Here is a 22,815-nt window from a genome sequence, read left to right as displayed (position 1 = left end):
TAAGAGAAAGTCATGTAATATTGTTATTTGTCTAATGACCAATCTGAAAACAAAGGACAAAATAATTCATTGTATCATTAATGAGAAAATAACATTTGTTAATTTAAGTTTACTGTTACCTGCTACATTATGAGTTGTACAGAAAGTATTCAACCTGTATATTTATGACTTTTCACTGTGAATTTTTTCACCTTACAGACACATGGTTTGTTTCTTGGGTTGATATCACAAGAACTATTAGATTAAATAAAATATGATAAGACTGAGTAATTAAAAAAACACACACTTCTACTTCCTCCTATACTTAACTTTACTCCAGTAGAAGCTACCTGATTAGTCTCCTGTGCTTACTTAACCCTAGCATAAGCTACCTGATTAGTCTCTTATACTTTCTTAACCCTGGCAGCAGCTAGCTGATTATTCTCCTATACTTACTTAACTCTGGGAGCAGCTAGCTGATTATTCTCCTATACTTACTTAACTCTGGGAGCAGCTAGCTGATTATTCTCCTATACTTACTTAATTCTGGCAGCAGCTACCTGAGAATTCTCCTATACTTACTTAACTCCAGCAGTAGCTAGCTGATTAGTCTGAAGTACGTTAAGCTGAGCTGCGCTCCTACTGGACGAACAAAGCTGTTTCCTTGAATGTGAATGGTAGAAGCTCCAGCAGGAGCCATTCCTGGTTGGCTAGTCACAAGACCAGCAGAGGCTGGTACTAAACTGCCCAAGGAGACCATCTGAGACCCTGACACCAGACGAGCCACCATGGGTTTAGATACATTTGCCACTGATCTCATTGTACTGGCTGCAGTTCCTGTAGCCAGGATAGGAAGAGTAGCAACAGAAGAGTTGGACTTCCCACCTGCTTCCTGTTTCACTACAATAGTTTGTAGGTTCTGTAGAGTGCTTGATGTAGGTACTGAATGAGTAGCAGAAGTGCCACTGGTTCTTCTTGAACCAGCAGTAGCTGTTCCTCTGGCAGCTGTAGGAAATGTCAGGTTCACCATGCCAGGAAGATTTTGATTGAATACTGGTTGTAAAACAGGGGGCTGACCAACAAAGGCTGGTGAAGATGGCTTCATGTCCATGGTTGTTAATCCTGATGGTGGTGTTGAAGATGTCAGAGGAGAAGACAAAGGCTGATCACCAGTAGAAACCACTGATTGCAGTTGGGTGACACCCATAAACTGAGCTGCATTAACATTGGCTATAACAGTCTTGGGACTAGGAAGAGACTGACTTGACCCTTGAGATGGAGGGCGAGAATTACTTCCACCATTATGAGGAAGACCTGTTGCAGTTACCGACATCAAGGTGGAGAGTTTAGGAGCAGATATTATATTTGGAGACACAAGAGCTTTGGAGGTAGCATCAAGTGCGTGTTTCTGAGGAGAGTTCAGAATGGGTGTTGTAGCTGTAGAAGACACAGCAAGCGACAGCCCACTGAGATTAGCCTTAATGTTATTTTGTGTTGATGTAGGCATGGATAAGCTCCTCACAAGCTGGCGTGAAACTGCAGGATGACCTTGCTTTGGACTACTCTGAAAGCAGACAACCAAAATCCAATATTAGACATTTAAAAATTTCTCCTAAAAATGTAATTGTTAAACCTATATGAATAATTCACATTCAATATCAAAATCACCATTCTGGTTTACATAATTAAGCCAGGCAGAAAGACAAAAGTGACCATCAAAAATCACCACTAACACAAATATTGAATATTTAACATGAAGCAATAATATTCAGGAAAAAAAAGCTTCTTCAAGGTTAATTTTGTTACATGCTTGCTACACCACACAGATGTAACAAATGCAATTAAACCTTTTCATCTGCACTTTACAGAATTGCACAAGTTATAAAAAAATCCTAAGAACTTAGAGAAAATACAGTTATATTGTATATTGTACTTTAACTATGCATTAAATTTTGTAATTTATAAACTATATTTTATTTGGTTTTTCTAATCTCTCATTTTACCAATGAAGTCGAGTATACAATTTCCTTACAAACAAATAATTTCTATTAAGCTTTGGAGTGTTAAATTTAGTAGGCATGTTTACTTATACCCCGTGAAGTACTAAAAATGATGGATTTTATCATTAATGTAACAGCTGGTTTTCTACAGATTACAAAAGTCACAGAAAAAGGTGAGGCTTCACAGTTTAAATATTGTATAAACCTAAACACCAGGGGGGGTACATGACAGTTTATCTAAAAATATGGTTCCTTCAATCAACCAAATCCTCAGAAAATTTTGAAATCCATTTTCATATGAAGAAGACCAAAACAATAAAAGGGACTGAATCTTCATTACAAAAAAATGAAATAAATATACTGTACATTTATAGAAGTCTTTTGTAGGACTCTAAAGACTAAACAGTTTTGTTTTACATGTCATTCTCTGTGTTTAAAGGAACTTCAGATTTATTTTACTAATAACATCCAAAATATTCACCTCAGGTAACAAAAGATTTGATAAACTTGTTCGTATTAAAGAGTACTGCAATTTATTACATGATCAGTATTTTGCACAAAGCTACCCAATGAATCATCTCTGCTTCTTCCCTTTGTAGGTATTCAAACTAGATCTCTAAAGTGAAAAGCTCTCAGACATTGCTCTGTCACTAGGAAAACATTGCAATTTAAGACTTGTGTACAATTAGTGTTTACTTTAACTAAAACCTGGAAAGTATGGTTTAAACTCATACAAAAACTATTAATGACATGACTTTAGAAAGCAAATCTTTAAGGTTCAGAAAATTAGATGAAATGCTTACCTGAGATCTGGACCCACCACTCCTGCTTGAAGTTACGTTGACAGTAATGTCTGTTACTGTGGTAATGGCAGCAGAATCTATGACAGCACTCATAGCCAAGGTAGAAGCTGGACGCAGAGTTTCTTTTGCCTTCTTTGTTTAAACAAAACAAGTTACAACAATGTTACATGATCAATGTACTTACGAACAAATTAACACAAATAATATAAACAATAATTTCACTTATTTCATGATTAGCCATGAAATGGAGTTCTGAATATCAAATTCAATACCACAGTCAAGTTGATGAAAAGTAATAAAGATATATACATAAACTTTATAAATTAACTTGTATACACATACTCTATAAATAAAGATACACTCAACTGCATACATAAAGACAGATACACTCAACTGCATACATAAAGACAGATACACTCAACTGCATACATAAAGACAGATACACTCAACTGCATAAATAAAGACAGATACACTCAACTACATATAAACACAGATACACTCAACTACATATAAACACAGATACACTCAACTACATATAAACACAGATACACTCAACTACATATATAAACACAGATACACTCAACTACATATAAACACAGATATACTCAACTACATATAAACACAGATACACTCAACTACATATATAAACACAGATACACTCAACTACATATATAAACACAGATACACTCAACTACATATAAACACAGATACACTCAACTACATATATGCTCTCCTACGGATGTAAAGACAGACACACTCCACTACGTACACGAAGATACGTGCACTCTCCCACGTACATGAAGATACGTGCACTCTCCCACATATATGAAGATACGTGCACTCTCCTACGTACATGAAGATACATACACTCTCCTACGTACATGAAGATACATACACTCTCCTATGTACATGAAGATACATATACTCTCCTACATAATTCTTAGTTACTGATCATTTTTTCTTTTGTTATGAGAGTAGGGATGCTATGAATAACTTCACCATAACAGTTTTATATACTCTGATGTTTTATCCATATTTAATTGCACAATGTGTATAAACTTTATGTTATATATATAAACAAATACACAAAACATCCTAATTGATTACAAATTACATGACATGAAAAGTACTACTTTTATATTAAGATGTTGACGTCTGTGTTATGACATGAAAAGTACTACTTTTATATTAAGATGTTGACGTCTGTGTTATGACATGAAAAGTACTATTTTTATATTAAGATGTTGACGTCTGTGTTATGGCATGAAAAGTACTACTTCTATATTAAGATGTTGACGTCTGTGTTATGACATGAAAAGTACTACTTTTATATTAAGATGTTGACTTCTGTGTTATGACATGAAAAGTACTATTTTTATATTAAGATGTTGACGTCTGTGTTATGACATGAAAAGTACTACTTCTATATTAAGACGTTGACTTCTGTGTTATTACATGAAAAGTACTATTTTTATATTAAGATGTTGACATCTGTGTACATGAAAACACAGAACCATTTAAGCATGTGTCCCAGGTTTCATTTAAATATTTATTTCTAGTCATTTTTTTTTTTTTGGTACCTTCAACGAGTTACTCAGGTGAACAAAACCTAACAAAGAGAACTTATCAGAAAATCAAAAATGTGTTATTTATTTATTATAATAACTTCTATCTTGCATTTTTGGAAAAGTTGTTTAAAGATTTTTTTTTAACTTTTCAAAATATTAAGTGGTTAGTTTTACACAAATTTTACACAAAGCTATCTTTTTTTACAAATTATCAAAGTAGGAGCTGCTGGAAGATAAAGGTTAGTTTACTTTACAAATTATCAAAGTAGGAGCTGCTGATAGATAAAGGTTAGTTTATTTTACAAATTATCAAAGTAGGAGCTGCTGGAAGATAAAGGTTAGTTTATTTTACAAATTATCAAAGTAGGAGCTGCTGGAAGATAAAGGTTAGTTTATTTTACAAATTATCAAAGTAGGAGCTGCTGATAGATAAAGGTTATATTATTTTACAAATTATCAAAGTAGGAGCTGCTGGAAGGTAAAGGTTAGTTCACTACAAGGTAAAATAAACACTTCTCACAAACTTACCACATGGTGAGATAAACACACTTCTCACAAACTTACCACATGGTGAGATAAACACACTTCTCATCAACATACAACAAGGTAAGATAAACACACACTTCCTCAGCTTACTATTAATTACAAGGTAAGATAAACACACTTCCTCAGCTTACTATTAATTACAAGGTAAAATAAACACTTTTCACAAACTTACTATTACTTACAAGGTAAGATAAACACACTTTTCCTCAACTTACTATTACTTACAAGGTAAGATAAACACTTTTCCTCAACTTACTATTACTTACAAGGTAAGATAAACACTTTTCCTCAACTTACTATTACTTACAAGGTAAGATAAACACACTTTTCCTCAACATACTATTACTTACAAGGTAAGATAAACACTTTTCCTCAACTTACTATTACTTACAAGGTAAGATAAACACACTTTTCCTCAACTTACTATTACTTACAAGGTAAGATAAACACACTTTTCCTCAACTTACTACTTTAGAAACTTTCGTTTTCTGAATTGCTTTTTTGGCTTTTGCAGCAGCTGCTTGGGCCTGATGAATTTTTTCTGAGAAAAATTACAAATAACATTAGAAAACTACTCACAGACATCTATAGACTGACAATTATGTACAGTAATTTATGTGAAAAGAATTTCAATGCTGCTTGTCTACTAAAAGAACCCATTTGTGTTAACAGCTTATCTATTTTCAAAAATATTGTTTCTGTTAAACATACTTAACTATAAGCACCTAATTATGATAATAACAGCTTACCCATTTTCAGAGTTAATCTGTTCATGTTAAACCTATTTATCAAGTACAAGCACCTATTTATGATAACATTCCCTATATTGAATTTTCAGTAAACTTCAATCATAACACCTTTATAGAACATTACAGTAAAGTAATTCAGAGAACAAACAGTGGTACAAGTTCAGACATATAGATTATAGAACTGTTCTATACAGTAGTACACACAAAATAATACAGTACTCATCATGTAGACATATTTATTCCTGTGTCTTCCTTTTGGTTAAATAGATTTAACCACAAATTATTCTAACCAGGCTGGCCGATACATTTAAGTTTACCATAAACAAGTCTACTCAATACCTAGCATAAGTTGTCCTAAAGTTTGAAAACTGGAAATTAAAATGGGCAAACTTTGTGTGAGAGAATTAAAACATCCACACGATGAAAAATTTATATTTATATAATTTATATTTCTCTGATGTCAAAAAAGCAAAATAACTGAACAACATTTTAACAGACAAAACAGAATGAGAAAATACAAATTGGCTATCAACAAAGAGCAATTCTTTTCAACTACATCCAACTCTCTGTAGACAACTGTTTATCTATTAAAGTTTCAACAGTAACAAGTTATATACTGTCACATAACAATTATTTTATTACCACAGTAGATGTAACCATACCAAATTCCTCTTCTGTTCGGTTACGATGAAGGTAAATCCACAGTTTTCTATTTACGTCATACTTCACACAAGGGTCTTTCTCATAGTGAAGTCTGTCCAGTGCTCCACTAACCATAGCATACATCTACAAGGAACACAATACAACTTGTACATATCAACAAAACATAACCACACTGCATTATGTTTAGGTACATACATTATGAAACTTGATTATAAATGATCTAATGAAATGATATTTTAAAGGTAGTTAGCACTCACAAAAAGTATAGTGTTTTCTATAAGAAACCTACATTTTAACGGTAGTTAGTACTTACACAAAAACTATACAAAGTTTTCTATAAAACTACATTTTCATGGTAGCTAGTACTTACACAAAAACTATACAAAGTTTTCTATAAGACTACATTTTAATGGTAGCTAGTACTTACACAAAAACTATACAAAGTTTTCTATAAGAAGACTACATTTTAATGGTAGCTAGTACTTACACAAAAACTATACAAAGTTTTCTATAAGACTACATTTTCATGGTAGCTAGTACTTACACAAAAACTATACAAAGTTTTCTATAAGAAGACTACATTTTCATGGTAGCTAGTACTTACACAAAAACTATACAAAATTTTCTATAAGACTACATTTTAATGGTAGCTAGTACTTACACAAAAACTATACAATGTTTTCTATAAGACTACATTTTAATGGTAGCTAGTACTTACACAAAAACTATACAAAGTTTTCTATAAGACTACATTTTAATGGTAGCTAGTACTTACACAAAAACTATACAAAGTTTTCTATAAGAAGACTACATTTTAATGGTAGCTAGTACTTACACAAAAACTATACAAAGTTTTCTATACGACTACATTTTAATGGTAGCTAGTACTTACACACAAACTATACAAAGTTTTCTATAAGAAGACTACATTTTAATGGTAGCTAGTACTTACACAAAAACTATACAAAGTTTTCTATAAGAAGACTACATTTTAATGGTAGCTAGTACTTACACAAAAACTATACAAAGTTTTCTATAAGAAGACTACATTTTAATGGTAGCTAGTACTTACACACAAACTATACAAAGTTTTCTATAAGAAGACTACATTTTAATGGTAGCTAGTACTTACACAAAAACTATACAAAGTTTTCTATAAGAAGACTACATTTTAATGGTAGCTAGTACTTACACAAAAACTATACAAAGTTTTTGATAAGACTACATTTTAATGGTAGTTAGTACTTACACACAAACTATACAAAGTTTTCTATAAGAAGACTACATTTTAATGGTAGCTAGTATTTACACACAAACTATACAAAGTTTTCTATAAGACTACATTTTAATGGTAGCTAGTACTTACACAAAAACTATACAAAGTTTTCTATAAGAAAACTACATTTTAATGGTAGCTAGTACTTACACAAAAACTATACAAAGTTTTTATAAGAAAACTACATTTTAATGGTAGCTAGTACTTACACAAAAACTATACAAAGTTTTCTATAAGAAACCTACATTTTAATGGTAGCTAGTACTTACACAAAAACTATACAAAGTTTTCTATAAGAAAACTACATTTTCATGGTAGCTAGTACTTACACAAAAACTACACTGTGTTTTCTATAATGAAACATTTTAATTGTAATATTGTTCTAAGGGGCCATTCTATCCAGAAATACTTATATAAGTAAGATTAAGGTGTTAAGAGATTATTCTAGTCACAAATACAATACTGACATAATTAAGAATATGGTTGTAAGATATTATTCTGTTCCTGTGTGATTCACGTCTTCATTTAATGTAGAATGGTACTGATGTGTACGAATAGTATAAAATATAAACATGGTTAAACATGACGTAAAGAAATTTTCAGTATTTCAAATGATCGAAAGAGAAGTGTTATGAAAAGTTTAACAGTAAAGACAAGCACCTGTTGGTCACTTCCAGGAGCAAGGTACTGAGAATCCTTCAACAGTTCACTTATGTCTGCTCTTGTTCCTTCTCCGTTAGGAAGCCTTGCTGCAGCATCCCGGACTACACAAGTTACAACATCCATACACATTAAAAATAAATCATGTAACTTGTCCATCACAGAAACAACAAGCTTTAACTTCACATAATCGTTGATTACTGCTGAAGTAAATGATCAATCTTCTCTAGTATGGCTACTTCTACTTTTCTGCTAAGGTCATATACTTTAAAGACATCTGTAGTTGCAATTCAAAAACTAAAAATGTACACTATATCGTGCAGCTTATTTGAAAACATTTGTTCTATTCCAACTGGAAGGAGGACTAAAGACTTTTAAATCTTCCAGTATTGTCTACAAGTTTAACTAGTTTGAACAGTAAACTATTAAAACATAAAAAAAAGTCATAACTTGATGGTAAGTAACTGTTCTGAAACACTTCAGATAGCGTATTTTACAGACAATGTTCTTGTAGGTTAAGTTTCTAATATATACACACAGTTATTAATAACAAATAATATATTCATACCATTGTCAATTTTGAAAACAGCATTCACAAAGAAATATCATACAGCTTATGGATACTCGTGTAGCTAACTTACAGGTTAAAAATATCATGGAGGTCTTTTCAATAATAATTAAAAACATGACACATGAGCATTACATACTTAGTGAAATCAACAAATAATTTATATGAACAGCCTAAATTATCACATTACTGTTACAATGTGTCTTTAGTAACAAAACAATTGTTGGTTCACACTGTTTTTGGATATTTCAAGTTTATACACTATGCAAGCTTTCCACAAGAAATTGCAGATCTTTTAGGCTTGCAGTGATTAATTACAGCTATCAAACTGTTACAAAAATCTCACCCAGAGAAAGAATTGTTACAAAAGGTGGTCGGTCTGACACCAAGAGAGAATGTTCTCTGGCTTTATTTACACCCGTTTCCTTCCTGTAAACTCCTTTCACTGGTCCAACAACAGCCTCATATCCATGGACACGGAAAGTATATGCTTTATGTGGATTTTGGTATCTAATGCATTCCTGAAGCAAATATCAAAATACAACAGAATTATAATTTTTCTCTAATATTTCATTTCCACCTGAGTGTTCAATGTCTATTACCTAAACTACAAGAAACATCACCATTTTGTTTTCACCTTTGTGTTCAATGTGTGTTACCTAATCTACAAGAAACATCACCATTTTGTTTCCACCTGAGTGTTCAATGTCCATTACCTAAACTACAAGAAACATCACCATTTTGTTTCCACCTGTGTGTTCAACGTGTATTACCTAAACTACAAGAAACATCACCATTTTGTTTCCACCTGTGTGTTCAATGTGTATTACCTAAACTACAAAAAACATCACCATTTTGTTTCCACCTGAGTGTTCAATGTCCATTACCTAAACTACAAAAAACATCACCATTTTGTTTCCACCTGTGTGTTCAATGTGTATTACCTAAACTACAAGAAACATCACCATTTTGTTTCCACCTGTGTGTTCATTGTCTATTACCTAAACTACAAGAAACATCACCATTTTGTTTCCACCTATGTGTTCAATGTGTATCACCTTAACTACAAGAAACATCACCATTTTGTTTTCACCTTTGTGTTCATTGTCTATTACCTAAACTACAAGAAACATCACCATTTTGTTTCCACCTGAGTGTTCAATGTCTCTTACCTAATCTACAAGAAACATCACCATTTTGTTTCCACCTGTGTGTTCAATGTGTATTACCTAAACTACAAGAAACATCACCATTTTGTTTCCACCTGAGTGTTCAATGTCTATTACCTAAACTACAAGAAACATCACCATTTTGTTTCCACCTGAGTGTTCAATGTCTCTTACCTAATCTACAAGAAACATCACCATTTTGTTTCCACCTGTGTGTTCAATGTGTATTACCTAAACTACAAGAAACATCACCATTTTGTTTCCACCTGTGTGTTCAATGTGTATTACCTAATCTACAAGAAACATCACCATTTTGTTTTCACCTTTGTGTTCAATGTTTATTACCTAAACTACAAGAAACATCACCATTTTGTTTCCACCTGTGTGTTCAATGTGTATTACCTAAACTACAAGAAACATCACCATTTTGTTTCCACCTGTGTGTTCAATGTCTATTACCTAAACTACAAGAAACATCACCATTTTGTTTCCACCTGTGTGTTCAATGTCTATTACCTAAACTACAAGAAACATCACCATTTTGTTTCCACCTGTGTGTTCAATGTGTATTACCTAAACTACAAGAAACATCACCATTTTGTTTCCACCTGTGTGTTCAATGTGTATTACCTAAACTACAAGAAACATCACCATTTTGTTTCCATCTGTGTGTTCAATGTCTATTACATAAACTACAAGAAACATAACCATTTTGTTTCCACCTATGTGTTCAATGTGTATTACCTAAACTACAAGAAACATCACCATTTTGTTTTCACCTGTGTGTTCAATGTCTATTACCTAAACTACAAGAAACATCACCATTTTGTTTCCACCTGTGTGTTCAATGTCTATTACCTAAACTACAAGAAACATCACCATTTTGTTTCCACCTGTGTGTTCAATGTCTATTACCTAAACTACAAGAAACATCACCATTTTGTTTCCACCTTTGTGTTCAATGTTTATTACCTAAACTACAAGAAACATCACCATTTTGTTTCCACCTGTGTGTTCAATGTGTATTACCTAAACTACAAGAAACATCACCATTTTGTTTCCACCTGTGTGTTCAATGTGTATTACCTAAACTACAAGAAACATCACCATTTTGTTTCCACCTGAGTGTTCAATGTCCATTACCTAAACTACAAGAAACATCACCATTTTGTTTCCACTGTGTGTTCAAAGTGTATTACCTAAACTACAAGAAACATCACCATTTTGTTTCCACCTGTGTGTTCAATGTGTATTACCTAAACTACAAGAAACATCACCATTTTGTTTCCACCTGAGTGTTCAATGTGTATTACCTAAACTACAAGAAACATCACCATTTTGTTTCCACCTGTGTGTTCAATGTGTATTACCTAAACTACAAGACACATCACCATTTTGTTTCCACCTGTGTGTTCAATGTGTATTACCTAATCTACAAGAAACATCACCATTTTGTTTTCACCTTTGTGTTCAATGTTTATTACCTAAACTACAAGAAACATCACCATTTTGTTTCCACCTGTATATTTAATGTGTATTACCTAAACTACAAGAAACATCACCATTTTGTTTCCACCTGTGTGTTCAATGTGTATTACCTAATCTACAAGAAACATCACCATTTTGTTTGCACCTGTATATTTAATGTGTATTACCTACACTACAAGAAACATCACCATTTTGTTTCCACCTGAGTGTTCAATGTCCATTACCTAAACTACAAGAAACATCACCATTTTGTTTCCACCTGTGTGTTCAATGTTTATTACCTAAACTACAAGAAACATCACCATTTTGTTTCCACCTGTGTGTTCAAAGTGTATTACCTAATCTACAATAAACATCACCATTTTGTTTCCACCTGTGTGTTCAATGTGTATTACCTAAACTACAAGAAACATCACCATTTTGTTTCCACCTGTGTGTTCAATGTGTATTACCTAATCTACAAGAAACATCACCATTTTGTTTCTATGTGTGTGTTCAATGTGTATCACCTAAACTACAAGAAACATCACCATTTTGTTTCTATGTGTGTGTTCAATGTCTATTACCTAAACTACAAGAAACATCACCATTTTGTTTCCACCTGTGTGTTCAATGTCTATTACCTAAACTACAAGAAACATCACCATTTTGTTTCTTATATCAAATAAAAAAATGATTTTATTCATACATTAATTGTCAAGTTACTCACTGTTTTTATATTGCTCACTATTGATGGAGTTCACATCTTAGTTACATTTTATGTTCTTCATTATAAGAACCCTCAATGCAAAGAGCTAACCACAAAGACCGAGTGAAATCATTGAGCATGTATGTAAAACACACCCATCATTACAAAACTTGGTTCAAAAATGTTGTTTTGTTAATAAACTTCCATGAAGAATATTGGGTTTAGCCTTACTTTGTGTGCTAGATTTGCAACAGGTGATATTCTTAGATAAATTGGTTTATATATTGTTTTAATGAGAATAATGAAATGTATAACTAAACTTGAAATGTGAATTTCAAGCCTCGTAATCAACTGATTGCAAGAGTACGTTAAATGGTTAAATATCGTCCACAGGCTTAAAGTAGATGGAAAACGGACAAATGTGTGTATGTGTATTAGGGAGAAAATACATAGTACACCAAATATAAAACAAATACCTCACCCAGTACTGAATAGTTAGATTTTATTGTAGGACTTCCTCTCCATGAAAGTCTAAGATCTTGAAAAATAGAGTTTAAAAAATAATTTGACGTTAACACAGCTGATTATGTACCAAAAGATGTGAAATTATTTTTAAAGATATGTTTTAATACACTAGTATTCCATAATTTCTATTTCCTTACATACTTTTTCATTCTTATTTCTAAAACTCAGACTATAGATTAAGTTTTCAGTAATTTTCAAACTCTAAATTCTAGTGAGTCAAGTTTACCTGTTCTCTGTAGCTTTTCTTTTCTTCTTCATTTGATGGCCGAACTGACCAATCTGTGGGACTATACAGAAATACAGAACTCTTATTCTTAAAACAATTTCTGAATTTAATTTCAATAGTTTTTAAATTAAAACTATTATATTCTATTCATTGTCCAAAGAATGACCGATACAAAACAAGTAAGTTCATGTAATAGCACAATTCTACTCTTACTTCAACCACTACTTTAAGAAAACTAGTGGCTATTTTAGAAAACTATATATTTATCATGCTATCTATAGTACTACTACACGTTAAAACTTCGATACATATACACTACTGTCTAGGTATCATACCATTATCTACACAGTTCACAAAAACTATTTTCTCTTCTACTACAAAAAATAAAGTGAAGACTGTTACTCATAATAAGCCACTTCAAGAGTAAAGAGGTCTTATAGAACAAGTTATAAAATTATGTAGAAACAAAACTTATGACTCTTCTAGTAACAGTCATACTATGTTGTGATATGTCCTACCCTATCTAACCTCAGTTTGTACTAGAGACAAATGACAGTCATACTAAGTTGTGATATGTCCTACCCTATCTAACCTCAGTTTGTACTAGTGACAAGTAACAGATACACTATGTTGTGATACTCACACTCTTGGAGGGGGGGGAGAACCTTGTGCCGACTCTAATGCCTCTGTGGACACATCCCCGAGGTTTTCTTGCCATTGCTGGCACAAAGCACACAACTGTTTGTCGGAGTCTCGTCCTGCTCCGATCCACTGCCACTGCTGCTGTTTTTCTTTGTAGTCCAAGTAAGGAACAAAGTTCTCGGGCAGAATGGCTATTAAATAAATCAATATTTACAGACAATTTTAGAGTACTTTATACAATATTTACAGATAATTTTAGAGTACTTTATACAATATTTACAGACAATTTTAGAGTACTTTATACAATATTTACAGATAATTTTAGAGTACTTTATACAATATTTACAGACAATTTTAGAGTACTTTATACAATATTTACAGATAATTTTAGAGTACTTTATACAATATTTACAGACAATTTTAGAGTACTTTTATACAATATTTACAGATAATTTGAGAGTACTTTATACAATATTTACAGACAATTTTAGAGTACTTTTATGCAATATTTACAGACAATTTTAGAGTACTTTATACAATATTTACAGACAATTTTAGAGTACTTTATACACTGTTCCTTAAAATATCAATATTTAAGATAGTTATTAAACACACAATATGACCAATGTTATGCACATATAATTTAATGAAAAATCCTGAAAAATAATATACAATAATTATAACAGAAATAAAGTTATCTTCAGTTTTGATTTTATACTTTTATTGTGGTTTCTACATTTAGAGTTAAGAATTCCATGAATTTTGAAGGATCACTTAATATCTGTCTAGAATTTTGTTATAAGAAAATGAATTAAACACTTCATACACGACCACCAGTTTTCTTATAAACACTTCATACGCGACCACCAGTTTTCTTATAAACACTTCATACGCGACCACCAGTTTTCTTATAAACACTTCATACGCGACCACCAGTTTTCTTATAAACACTTCATACGCGACCACCAGTTTTCTTATAAACACTTCATACGCGACCACCAGTTTTCTTATAAACACTTCATACGCGACCACCAGTTTTCTTATAAACACTTCATACGCGACCACCAGTTTTCTTATAAACACTTCATACGCGACCACCAGTTTTCTTATAAACACTTCATCTGCGACCACCAGTTTTCTTATAAACACTTCATACGCGACCACCAGTTTTCTTATAAACACTTCATACGCGACCACCAGTTTTCTTATAAACACTTCATACACGACCACCAGTTTTCTTATAAACACTTCATACACGACCACCAGTTTTCTTATAAACACTTCATACATGACCACCAGTTTTCTTATAAACACTTCATACATGACCACCAGTTTTCTTATGTTTTTGTCATTAAGGGTAAACCTACATGATTAGGGACTATGTTGTACCCACGACAAGTATGAACAGATAAATGTTAACACAATAACCAAGAAAGGGTAAACCTACATGATTAGGGACTATGTTGTACCCACGACAAGCACGAACAGATAAATGTTAACACAATAAACCAAGAAATTTATTGCTGAGGTACTGGAAGGCTTTGTTAGTCTGTTATTACTGTAATAATAAAAAAAGACCACATCAAGTAGTTCAATATATTATTTGATCTTTGACAATCATTTCATCACTTTAGAATATCTTCCAAGTTTTCTTTTACTTTGTAATTGTACGAGACCATCTTTAATTATGTAAAAGGTACTATGTAGCATGCGTGATAAATAAAAATTATTATGAAAAAAGTACTATGTAGCATTGGTGATATCAACAATTATTATTATGTAAAAGGTACTGTTTAGCAAGTGTGATAAACATAACTATTACATAAAAGGTACTATATGTAGCATGTGTGATAAATATAATTATTATGTAAAAGATACTATGTAGCACCAGTGATATCAACAATTATTATGTAAAAAGTACCGTTTAGCAAGTGTTATAAACATAACTTTACATAAAAGGTACTATGTAGCAAGAGTGATAAACATAATTATGTGAAAGGTACTATGCATCATGTGTGATAACATAATGCTTTTGTAAAATGTACTATGTAGCAAGTGTGATATCAACATAATTATGTGAAAGGTACTATGTAGCACTGGCAGTAAACAATTATGTGAAAGGTACTATTGTAGCATATGTGATAAACAATTATGTGAAAGGTACTATGTAGCATATGTGATAAACAATTATGTGAAAGGTACTATGTAGCATATGTGATAAACAATTATGTGAAAGGTACTATGTAGCTTATGTGATAAACAATTATGTGAAAGGTACTATGTAGCTTATGTGATAAACAATTATGTGAAAGGTACTATGTAGCTTATGTGATAAACAATTGTGTGAAAGGTACTATGTAGCTTATGTGATAAACAATTATGTGAAAGGTACTATGTAGCATGTGTGATAAACAATTATGTGAAATGTACTATGTAGCAAGTGTGTTATCAACATGATTATGTGAAAGGTACTATGTAGCATGTGTGATCAACATAATCAATATCATTAAACAGGAAGAAAGTCAATACAGTATTTTAAAAATCAATAAAACACAAAATAGTACTTTGAAAACAAAAATATCCAGAAGTAAGGTTAACTATTGGTCAAAGGTTTGAACCTATCAAACACTGAGTTCTGATCAAAGTCAGTGATGTTTATGTTAATGAGTCAAAGGACAGTGGGACCAAGGTTAATGGTATCCTTGGTAGTTACAAGTTTAACAGAAAATGTGATCTGGTACAAAACGTTTACCAAGAGTTTATTCAAGAACAAGAACATTACATTTCAGTGTTTTTATTTGCAACTGTAGAAAGTGGAATAAAACCTACCAAATTATTTTATATAAATCATAATAAAATACAGTGAAAATAAAGAACAAATATTCCTCTAAAACAAGTACAAAAAATTAGAAAGTTACGAGATGCATCATTAAGAATATAAAAAACTACATTTTGTGTGTAAATTTTAAAATTAAACATTAATTTAATTTTACACGAAATGAACCAATTATCACCAGGTTCAAATGTGGCTCATGAACATTTAAAATTCACTTCTTATTTGTTTATTACATGTTTGTAACTGCCACAGCTTTGAATTTTTCTGGGTTTTGTTATCTTCATACCACTCAAATGAATCTTAGGAACATCAAAGTAAAGTTATATACCTATAAGCTATTTCCAGTATTAAGGAACTATGGGAACATTTGTGATGACAAGAAAGCCACTTGAAAAACAAATGTATCTCAGGATGGGTGGTATGGGTATTAACACTTTTATTGACAAGGAGAGAACAGCATTTCAACCTTCTTAGGTCATCTTCTGGTCAAAACATTGTTCTGTACATTATTAGTAAAAGTGTCAATATGAATAATAGCTATTCTATGAGAACACTGTTTCACAATAATATATGAAATCAGAAACACTAAACAGCAAAACATACCTATTAGATCTCCAGCTAAAAACTTCAGTGCTGAGCTAACCAATTCTGTCCAGTTATCATGACCTCCTAGCCAGTCACAGCCAACAACAACAGGACTTTCTAACCACATTCTTACTCGCTCTTCAAGCTACAAAAATGAAAGCCAACATTACCCCACAGGATACACAAACTACAAAAATGGCAGCTAACATTACCCTACAGGATATAAAATATAACTTGTATCTTTGTAAAATTTGGTAAACTTTTATTAAAGATTTTACTTCTTTTGGAAGCTAACATTACCCCACAGGATAACTTGTATCTTTGTAAAATTTGGTAGACTTTTGTTAAAAATTTTACTTCTTTTGGAAGCTAACATTACCCCACAGGATACAAAATATAACTTGTACCTTTGTAAAATTTGGTAAACTTTTATTAAAGATTTTACTTCTTTTAGAAGCTAACATTACCCCACAGGATACAAAATATAACATGTATCTTTGTAAAATTTGATAAACTTTTATTAAAGATTATACTTTTGTGAAAATGCCAAGTCTGTTTTGTTACTAGTTTGAGTGTAAAGTTATTTCATGTTATGATTTAAAAAAACACAAACATTCTTCATCCTTAAAATCTCAAATTTTATTTGCATAATCTCTAAAACCTCCTAAGTACATTTCAAATATTTGTTTTTGGTCAGACTTCATCTTTTGTTATTTTCTATACCCTAACTATGTGTAGTCTGTTAGTTGACCAACCTTGTAACTATTATAAAAAAAATGAGAAAACAAATTATTCTTTTCTTGTGCTAGAATGACTAAATATCATAACAAAGATACAAATGTTTAGTTTAAGCAGCTTAAGTCTATAATATAACACTATATATTTCTTATACTGACTTTCCACTGATGTCTAGCTAACCTTATAAAACGTGCAGTGACGTGGTGCATGTGCACTCGTATTACGTATCTAATAATATAAACCAAAAATATCCAGAAGTAAGTTTAACTATTGGTCAAAGATTTGAACCTATCAAACACTGATTTCTGAACAAAGTCAGTGATGTTTATGTTAATGAGTCAAAGCTATTAACAGTGAAACATTAAACTATGACCCCAATTAATGAGAGCAGATAGTCGAGGAAAGCTATTAACAGTGAAGCATTAAACTATGACCAAAATTAATGAGGAAATTGTCAATAAGAGCTATTAACAGTGAAACATTGAACTATGATGCCAATTAATGAGAGCAGATAGTCAAGGAAAGCTATTAACAGTGAAACATTGAACTATGATGCCAATTAATGAGAGGAGATTGTCAAGGAAAGTTATTAACAGTGAAACATTGAACTATGACCCCAATTAATAACAGAAGATTGTCAAGGAAAGTTATTAACAGTGAAATATTAAACTATGACTCCACTTGATGAGTGGAGATGGTCAAGGTGAGCTAGAGACAGGGAAACATTAAAACTATGACTCCACTTGATTAATGGAGATGGTCAAGGTGAGCTAGAGACAGGGAAACATTAAAACTATGATTCCACTTGATGAGTGGAGATGGTCAAAGTGAGCTAGAGACAGGGAAACATTAAAACTATGACTGCACTTGATGAGTGGAGATGGTCAAGGTGAGCTAGAAACATTAAAACTATGATTCTTCTTGATGAGTGAAGATTGTCAAAGTGAGCTAGAGACAGGGAAACATTAAAACTATGATTCTTCTTGATGAGTGAAGATTGTCAAAGTAAACTTATGTGAAATGTATTATCATATTACCTTTCTGTAATGTTGAAAATAGTTTATGTACTAACCTTCACAGCTGACATCTTCATCTCTGGCGTTGAAAGAAATAAATCTCTCAAGAGTGAAAAGAAAGAAACTGGTAAGTTTCCTTCTTGCTCAGGGGTAGATGCTCTGAAAACAGCAACAACAGGTTATATTGGCTACTTGAATCTAAAATAATAGTGACCAAGTATCACAAAATGAAAACTTTCTTTATTGCATGTATGTTTCTAATTCAAGCTATACAGAAGTCAGAATGTGTTTTTACTAATATACACTATAACAACTAACCACACACAATTACTAGATTAAGTACACAGTATAATCACAAATATTCACAAAATTATTGGAAACTTATTTAGGTAACTGTGCACTTTTCCAATGAAACTGGATAAAAGATCCCCAGAAATATCACAGTGATAACCTGCTTTTCCAGAATGTCACTGTGATATTCACTGAACAGAACATTCTATATCCACATTACACATATTTTATTGACATTTTTACTTTTATATAGAAACAATTTTAAAATATAGAATGATTGTCCACATCTGTGACCCACTAGCTATAAACTGTTTTAATGGAAAGATGGAGAGACAAATATCAGTGAGTTTCATACTTTATAATATACAATTAATTTCAAAGTAAATATGTGAGTCAAATGTTAAAACTATCAAAATAAACAGATCAACAAAGAAATAATTTCACTTCAATGTTTCACAGAAATCTTAATTATTTTACCCTTTAAAAGTTAATATTTCTTCATAACAAAGATGTTCATCTAAACACTTGAACCTCCACAGAATTCTTCTGTTACAAATATCTCTTCTTATATTACAATAAAAATAATTTCAATCATGGATAGCAAAAGTTGGCTTCTTGATTATTTAAACAAAGATTACAAATTAAAAATAAGTCATGGTCAACATGGTAATCAGTGGAAATTCTGATACTAAAGATTATGATATTTAAAAATAAAGAGACCAGACACTCAAAGTTAGCTTTCCTTAAAAATTCATCCACATTTCTGCATCCAGTAATTATTTTCTTCCAAGTTTACTGAATGTGGTAATTTTTGTTCCTCAAGTGTCAAGGAAAACTAACAACACACCCCAGGGAGTAGTGTTTATGGGATGTGGCATAATAGATCATTTAATTCAAGCTAATATTTAACCAAATGAATACCCAAATACTTATTACCTTGCAGGAAAAACAAATGGTGCCTCTCCATCACTTCCAATATCTACATCCATATCTTCATCATCCTCAGGTTGCTCAGGTGCAGTTTTATTCTCCACTTTAATGTTACTTGCCTCTGTAACAACTGGTGGTTGTGGTATTGGCTCTTGGCTATTCCCAGAAGCACCATCTAAAGCCTGAGGTTCACTGGTGGTAGAACGAGGTGTCTTGGATTTCTTTTCTAATGCTTCAGTATTCTTGCTTCGTTTTTTAACATGTTGTTCAACTGGAATTTTGGAAACATTTTTTTAGCCATTCATTTTACTGTATTTTCACACAGTTCATGAGTAATAATTTTTATAAGTTTTGAAAACATGTCTGGTTAAGCATATTCTTGGACAGTAAATTATTTAAAATTGCACCAAAACATTAATCATGAAGGTGAAACTAAGTGCTTATGTCTTGTTTATATCACTTTTAGCTTCAGTTACACTTACATGTGTATAAATTTGAAGGTTCATGGTTATAAGATAAACTATCATACATTTTCAGGTCAAATTTATGCTTCCACTGAACAAAATAATATAGTCCTAAAAGTCACACTGACGTTTAGAAATTACAGATATAGAAATTAATACCCTGTGCAAAATAATCTGTAATGGTTGTGAAAAAACATTATTTAGCATGATTGAAATAATCTGTTTTAGAAATCATGTGATCTAAAATGCAAACAATTGTGATTCAGCCAAAAGCAGTAGATGTAGCTTTTAAATCTTTACAAAGTTCATGGTGTTTCACTTCAATATGAAGTACAGTTACCAGAAAGAATACAGGATGCTTGGTACCAATGTTACAGTATGCTTGGTACCAATGTTACAGGATGCTTGGTACCAATGTTACATGCTTAAACTCAGTGTTGACAAAATACTGAGTTATAACCTTCACTGTTATTCTCAAAGTGATGTCTTCAGGACATTAGTTCAAGGTTTCACTCAACAGAAAGACTTGAGTGACCTAAAAACACCCCTTAATGGGATTTTCGTCCAATGGCTACTTCCTTTTGGTCAATTTTTTCTTCTTCAAAGAATGTATTGGAGGTGTGCATTACTACCCACAGGCAGAAGTTTAAGACAAAGGTCCTGTAATGTGGTAGTACAAATAGCTGTATCAAATGCTGTGCCCCCAACCTCATGTAACATCAGTGATATCAGTCTAGAGGATAGAGGTTGGCAAGTTCAACAATATGTATTCCTGCTTACACAATAGAGGTTGGTGGGTTCAACAATATGTATTCCTGCTTACACAATAGAGGTTGGTGGGTTCAGCAATATGTATTCCTGCTTACACAATAGAGGTTGGTGGGTTCAGCAATATGTATTCCTGCTTACACAATAGAGGTTGGTAGGTTTAACAATATGTATTCCTGCTTATACCATAGAGGTTGGTAGGTTTAACAATATGTATTCCTGCATTCACAATAGAGGTTGGTAGGTTTAACAATATGTATTCCTGCTTACACCATAGAGGTTGGTAGGTTTAACAATATGTATTCCTGCATACACAATAGAGGTTGGTAGGTTTAACAATATGTATTCCTGCTTACACAATAGAGGTTGGTAGGTTTAACAATATGTATTCCTGCTTACACCATAGAGGTTAGTAAGTTCAACAATATGTATTCCTGCTTACACAATAGAAGTTGGTATGTTTAACAATATGTATTCCTGCTTACACCATAGAGGTTGGTAGGTTTAACAACATGTATTCCTGCTTACACAATAGAGATTGGTGGGTTTAACAATATGTATTCCTATGTACACCATATCTTTACACCAACATAGTGTTTAGTAAGTTCAATATCTATTCCTATATATTTGTAAAAATGGCTTGTTTGGGTTGAGAAAATTTTTTACATAGAGGAGCAAACAACTTTCGACCTTCTCCGGTCGTCATCAGGTTCACAAAGAAAGGAAAAAGTAACTGACTGTAAGCTGACCACATGTTTGAAAGGGGTTGTGTAACTGAGTGTCAGAATGTAGAGGGCGGTGTTAGATGTTTGAATATATAATTTTATATTTTTTATTTTATTATTATTATTTATTATATTATTTTTAATATAGGTATAAAGGTGTTCCTTTGTATTGGCTTATTTTGGGCTTGAGTTGTTGTATAATTAAGGCTTCTTTTATTTTGCATTTGTTTATGTTTGTTTCTTTATTTAGTATTTAAGTGTTTTCTATGGTTATGAAACAAACTATCAAAATATTTTAATAAATACACAAACACTATCCAAATTTTACAGAAAAAAACTACTTAAAGCCATGTTGAACACAAAATACAAAGAATTACATGACTTACAAAAACAAAAAATAATCCTAGACTATCAACTGGCATGCTGCATCAAACCAGAGATTTACGGACTTATACAACAAAACATAAACCAAATCAATACTAAGAACAACAGAGACAAAAAAGATCTGCCACAACAAAAAAACTAGAAAAACTGAGATGCAAACAACAGAAAAGACACCAACACGACAAACCGTTGACTAACCTCATAATTAACAGATCCGACCGACAATTAAACACAGACGAGATACATCTATTTAACAAAGGACTCAACTTCACAATAGCACCTAGGTACATTCCAACCTTAGAAATCAAAACATGTTTAAAAGATCTCGCCAGGAGACATGTGATACTTTCCACAGAAAACAAAAACAAGAAAACAACCAACAGAAAGAAAACAACTTAGAGAATTTTATTGACATCCATCAACCAAACTTTACAGGAAAAATTAAAAATTTCTATTTTCCAGAAACACCTAAAAACATCTCATAGGATTTTTCCAAAGACTTTTCTCACAAAACCATCAACATAATTT

At 32.0% G+C, this 22,815-nt stretch overlaps 1 protein-coding gene across 1 annotated transcript in view; it reads right to left on the bottom strand.

The window, feature by feature from the left end:
* Positions 1–22,815, bottom strand: part of LOC143240289 (uncharacterized) — an 81,522-nt gene that overhangs the window by 4,729 nt on the left and 53,978 nt on the right. Inside the window, exons 11-21 of the mRNA XM_076482500.1 lie at positions 19,953–20,217; positions 18,782–18,884; positions 16,990–17,116; positions 13,552–13,741; positions 12,909–12,969; positions 9,159–9,333; positions 8,245–8,348; positions 6,308–6,431; positions 5,364–5,437; positions 2,783–2,914; positions 600–1,543 (exon numbers count right to left, since the gene is read on the bottom strand). Of these exons, the coding sequence (XP_076338615.1) occupies positions 600–1,543; positions 2,783–2,914; positions 5,364–5,437; positions 6,308–6,431; positions 8,245–8,348; positions 9,159–9,333; positions 12,909–12,969; positions 13,552–13,741; positions 16,990–17,116; positions 18,782–18,884; positions 19,953–20,217 (2,299 nt within the window). The remainder of the gene's footprint in view (positions 1–599; positions 1,544–2,782; positions 2,915–5,363; positions 5,438–6,307; positions 6,432–8,244; positions 8,349–9,158; positions 9,334–12,908; positions 12,970–13,551; positions 13,742–16,989; positions 17,117–18,781; positions 18,885–19,952; positions 20,218–22,815) is intronic.

This window comes from Tachypleus tridentatus, chromosome 13 (assembly GCF_004210375.1).
Source record: "Tachypleus tridentatus isolate NWPU-2018 chromosome 13, ASM421037v1, whole genome shotgun sequence".
Taxonomy (NCBI): Eukaryota; Metazoa; Arthropoda; class Merostomata; order Xiphosura; family Limulidae; genus Tachypleus; species Tachypleus tridentatus.
The sequence above is the reverse complement of the archived record's forward strand: the minus strand, read 5'-3'. Positions and strand labels throughout refer to the sequence as shown.